Below are 5,000 nucleotides of genomic sequence, written 5' to 3' on the forward strand. Positions count from 1 at the left end.
AGGGAGGAACGCCGTCAGGAACACAGGGAGGAACGCCGTCAGAAAACAGTGTGTGTGTGCGGTGTGTGTGTGTGTGCGTCGTGTGTGTGTACGTGTGTGTAGGGTGTGTGCGTGTGTGTGCGTCGTGTGTGTACGTGTGTGTAGGGTGTGTGTGCAGCGTGTGTGTGTGTGTGTGTGTGTGTGTGTGTGTGTGTGTGTGTGTGTGTGTGTGTGTGTACGCGTGTGTGTACGCGTGTGTAGGGTGTGTGCGTGCTGACCCCGTTGGCGGCGTTGTCCCGTCCGCTCATGCTCTGCAGCACGGCCTTGTCCAGCCCCAGCTTCAGGCTGGCCTTGTCGAACATCTCCCTCTCGTAGGAGTTCCTGGTGATCAGCCGGTAGATCTTCACCGCCTTCGACTGGCCAATCCGGTGACAGCGAGCCTGGGCCTGGAGAGGGGCGGGGCCAACACAGGACACGTCAACCAATGGTCATCACTGGCTGAGTGAGTGAGTGTCTGAGTCACTGTCTGTCTGTCTGTCTGTCTGTCTGGCTGAGTGGCTGTCTGTCTGTCTGGCTGCCTACCTGCAGGTCGTTCTGGGGGTTCCAGTCCGAGTCGAAGATGATGCAGGTGTCGGCGGCGGTGAGGTTGATGCCCAGCCCCCCCGCCCGCGTGCACAGCAGGAACACGAAGCGGTCCGAGTCCGGCCGCGAGAACCGGTCGATGGCCGCCTGCCGCAGGTTCCCGCGCACGCGCCCGTCGATACGCTCATAGGGGTACCTGGAGGGGGGGGGGGGGGGGGGGGGGGGGGTGTTAGCACTGAGGCTATTAGCACTGAGGCTATTAGCACTGAAACCTAGCTATTAGCACTGAGGCTATTAGCACTGAAACCTAGCTATTAGCACTATAATCTAGAGACGGTTTGCTGTTCATCAAAACCTAAAGAGAAATAGTTTTTGAATTTAATTCTAAATAAACTTCAGCTACAAGCATTAAAACCATGAGACATCTAGCTATTCAAACCTAAATAAAGCTAGCTATCATCATTAAAACCTCTAGGCTCTGGATCATGCTACTGTTTAGTTAGAAGGTTATCTCTGTGCTAGCTAGTGTTGTGCTAGCGTAGCGTCTCTGGATGAGGTAGCTAGTGCTAGCGTAGCGTCTCTGGATGAGGTAGCGTGTAGCTAGTGCTAGCGTAGCGTCTCTGGATGAGGTAGCGTGTAGCTAGTGCTAGCGTAGCGTCTCTGGATGAGGTAGTGTGTAGCTAGTGCTAGCGTACCGTCTCTGGATGAGGTAGTGTGTAGCTAGCGTAGCGTCTCTGGATGAGGTAGTGTGTAGCTAGCGTACCGTCTCTGGATGAGGTAGCGTGTAGCTAGCGTACCGTCTCTGGATGAGGTAGCGTGTAGCTAGCGTACCGTCTCTGGATGAGGTAGTGTGTAGCTAGCGTACCGTCTCTGGATGAGGTAGTGTGTAGCTAGCGTACCGTCTCTGGATGAGGTAGTGTGTAGCTAGCGTAGCGTCTCTGGATGAGGTAGTGTGTAGCTAGCGTACCGTCTCTGGATGAGGTAGTGTGTAGCTAGTGCTAGCGTACCGTCTCTGGATGAGGTAGTGTGTAGCTAGCGTAGCGTCTCTGGATGAGGTGGTGTGTAGCTAGCGTACCGTCTCTGGATGAGGTAGTGTGTAGCTAGCGTACCGTCTCTGGATGAGGTAGTGTGTAGCTAGCGTACCGTCTCTGGATGAGGTAGTGTGTAGCTAGCGTACCGTCTCTGGATGAGGTGGTGTGTAGCTAGCGTACCGTCTCTGGATGAGGTAGTGTGTAGCTAGCGTACCGTCTCTGGATGAGGTGGTGTGTAGCTAGCGTAGCGTCTCTGGATGAGGTGGTGTGTAGCTAGCGTACCGTCTCTGGATGAGGTAGTGTGTAGCTAGCGTAGCGTCTCTGGATGAGGTGGTGTGTAGCTAGCGTAGCGTCTCTGGATGAGGTAGTGTGTAGCTAGCGTACCGTCTCTGGATGAGGTAGTGTGTAGCTAGCGTAGCGTCTCTGGATGAGGTAGTGTGTAGCTAGCGTAGCGTCTCTGGATGAGGTAGCGTGTAGCTAGTGCTAGCGTACCGTCTCTGGATGAGGTAGTGTGTAGCTAGCGTACCGTCTCTGGATGAGGTAGTGTGTAGCTAGCGTACCGTCTCTGGATGAGGTAGTGTGTAGCTAGCGTACCGTCTCTGGATGAGGTAGTCCTCCAGGATGTCCAGGCAGCGGACCATCTGGGAGAAGACGAGCACGCGGTGGCCCCCGGCCTTCAGCTTGGGCAGCAGCTTGTCGATCAGCACCAGCTTCCCGGCCGCCTGCACCATCGCCTGCAGCTGGAAGTCGGGCGTCTCCGCCGGCACGTGTGTCTCCCGGAACTCGTCCACGATCTTCTCCTCCGCGCCTGGAGGGGGGGGGAGGGGGGAGGGGGGGGAGAGTGAGCCGTTGAGGTGTGTGTGTGTGTGTACCTTTGATGAGGTAGGGGTGTGTGTGTGTGTGTGTGTGTACACCTTTGATGAGGTAGGGGTGTGTGTGTGTGTGTGTACCTTTGATGAGGTAGGGGTGTGTGTGTGTGTGTACCTTTGATGAGGTAGGGGTGTGTGTGTGTACCTTTGATGAGGTAGGGGTGTGTGTGTGTGTACCTTTGATGAGGTAGGGGTGTGTGTGTGTGTGTGTGTGTACCTTTGATGAGGTAGGGGTGTGTGTGTGTGTACCTTTGATGAGGTAGGGGTGTGTGTGTGTACCTTTGATGAGGTAGGGGTGTGTGTGTGTACCTTTGATGAGGTAGGGGTGTGTGTGTGTGTACCTTTGATGATGTAGGGGTGGGTGGGTGTGTGTACCTTTGATGAGGTAGGGGTGTGTGTGTGTGTGTACCTTTGATGATGTAGGGGTGGGTGGGTGTGTGTACCTTTGATGAGGTAGGGGTGTGTGTGTGTGTACCTTTGATGAGGTGTGTGTGTGTGTACCTTTGATGAGGTAGGGGTGTGTGTGTACCTTTGATGAGGTAGGGGTGTGTGTGTACCTTTGATGAGGTAGGGGTGTGTGTGTGTGTACCTTTGATGAGGTAGGGGTGTGTGTGTGTGTGTGTACCTTTGATGAGGTAGGGGTGTGTGTGTGTACCTTTGATGAGGTAGGGGTGTGTGTGTGTGTGTGTACCTTTGATGAGGTAGGGGTGTGTGTGTGTGTACCTTTGATGAGGTAGGGGTGTGTGTGTGTGTACCTTTGATGAGGTAGGGGTGTGTGTGTGTACCTTTGATGAGGTAGGGGTGTGTGTGTGTACCTTTGATGAGGTAGGGGTGTGTGTGTGTGTGTACCTTTGATGAGGTAGGGGTGTGTGTGTGTGTACCTTTGATGAGGTGTGTGTACCTTTGATGAGGTGTGTGTGTGTGTACCTTTGATGAGGTAGGGGTGGTTGCAGCACTTCCTCAGCTCCATCATGGTGTTGAGGAGGTTGGGGACGTTTGCTCCTGCTCCTCCTCCTCCTCCGCTGCCTCCTCCTCCTACGCCTCCTTTGGACAGGAAGGAGAAGTTCTTCTCCAGGATGGCCCGGTAGTACTTCTTCTGGATGTTGGTGAGCTCCACCTGGGGACCAGAGACGGACCAGCTCAGAACACACACCATCATCGGTACACACACACCATCATCGGTACACACACACCATCAACGGTACACACACACACACACCATCAACGGTACACACACACCATCAACAGTACACACACACCATCAACAGTACACACACACCATCAACAGTACACACACACACACAATCAACGGTACACACACACAATCAACGGTACACACACACCATCAACAGTACACACACACCATCAACAGTACACACACACCATCAACAGTACACACACACACACACAATCAACGGTACACACACACACACGTTTTATTCCCAACAGGACTCATGTTCAGGAGAAAGAGGAGAGAGGAGGCTGAGAGGAGGAGGAGGCTGAGAGGAGGAGGAGGCTGAGAGGAGGAGGAGGCTGAGAGGAGGAGGAGGCTGAGAGGAGGAGGAGGCTGAGGAGGCGCCCTACCTCGATGATGGTCTCCTCTTTAGGAGCCAGGTTCTTCTCCACGTCCTCCTTCAGCCGCCGCAGCATCATGGGCTTCAGGATGGCCTGCAGCTTCTGGACCTGAGGACGACACATCTGGAGCTCAACCACGGCCACATCTGGAGCTCAACCACAGCCACATCTGGACCACAACAACCACCAACATCTGGATCAGGGATCGACCGATGTGGATTTTTTAGGGCCGATGCCAATACAGATTTTTTTTTTCATCAGCCTCAACCGAAGACCGGCTGCCGATTTTCTTGAGCCGATATTTGGAGCCGATGCTCCTTTTGCTCCCTCAGTTGACATCATAACACAACGGTGAGGAGTCTCAACCTTTATTGAACCGTCTAAATCATGCCGGGGGAAAAATAAATCTGCCAACGTGTATCGACCGATGCAGATCCACGTAAAAACACAAATACCGGTCGACAGATAACTGGTCCATCACTAATCTGGAGCACAGCAAACAGTAACATCTGGACCGGGACAAAATAACATCTGGACCAGGACAAAATAACATCTGGACCAGGACCAACACTAACATCTGGACCAGGACCAACACTAACATCTGGACCAGGACCAACACTAACATCTGGACCAGGACCAACACTAACATCTGGACCAGGACCAACACTAACATCTGGACCAGGACCAACACTAACATCTGGACCAGGACAAACAGTAACATCTGGACCAGGACAAAATAACATCTGGACCAGGACAAACAGTAACATCTGGACCAGGACCAACAGTAACATCTGGACCAGGACCAACAGTAACATCTGGACCAGGACCAACACTAACATCTGGACCAGGACCAACACTAACATCTGGACCAGGACCAACACTAACATCTGGACCAGGACCAACACTAACATCTGGACCAGGACAGACCAACGTGTGCCCCCCCCTCCTACCTGCTCCTCGGTCT

General features: G+C 53.4%; 1 protein-coding gene across 1 annotated transcript in view; it reads right to left on the bottom strand.

Annotated features, from left to right (window-relative positions):
* Window positions 1-257: 257 nt before the first annotated feature.
* Window positions 258-5,000, bottom strand: part of LOC311372989 (chromodomain-helicase-DNA-binding protein 7-like) — a gene marked incomplete at both ends in the record, with an annotated part of 11,579 nt that continues 6,836 nt past the window's right edge. Inside the window, 6 exons of the mRNA XM_084489870.1 lie at window positions 258-425; window positions 562-757; window positions 2,187-2,400; window positions 3,389-3,578; window positions 4,046-4,144; window positions 4,987-5,000. The exon at window positions 4,987-5,000 is cut by the window's right edge and continues 130 nt beyond it. Coding sequence (XP_084345996.1) covers window positions 258-425; window positions 562-757; window positions 2,187-2,400; window positions 3,389-3,578; window positions 4,046-4,144; window positions 4,987-5,000 — 881 coding nt within the window. The remainder of the gene's footprint in view (window positions 426-561; window positions 758-2,186; window positions 2,401-3,388; window positions 3,579-4,045; window positions 4,145-4,986) is intronic.

The sequence above is a fragment of the Micromesistius poutassou genome (assembly GCF_964030765.1).
Source record: "Micromesistius poutassou genome assembly, contig: SCAFFOLD_1473, whole genome shotgun sequence".
In the NCBI taxonomy this organism is placed as follows: Eukaryota; Metazoa; Chordata; class Actinopteri; order Gadiformes; family Gadidae; genus Micromesistius; species Micromesistius poutassou.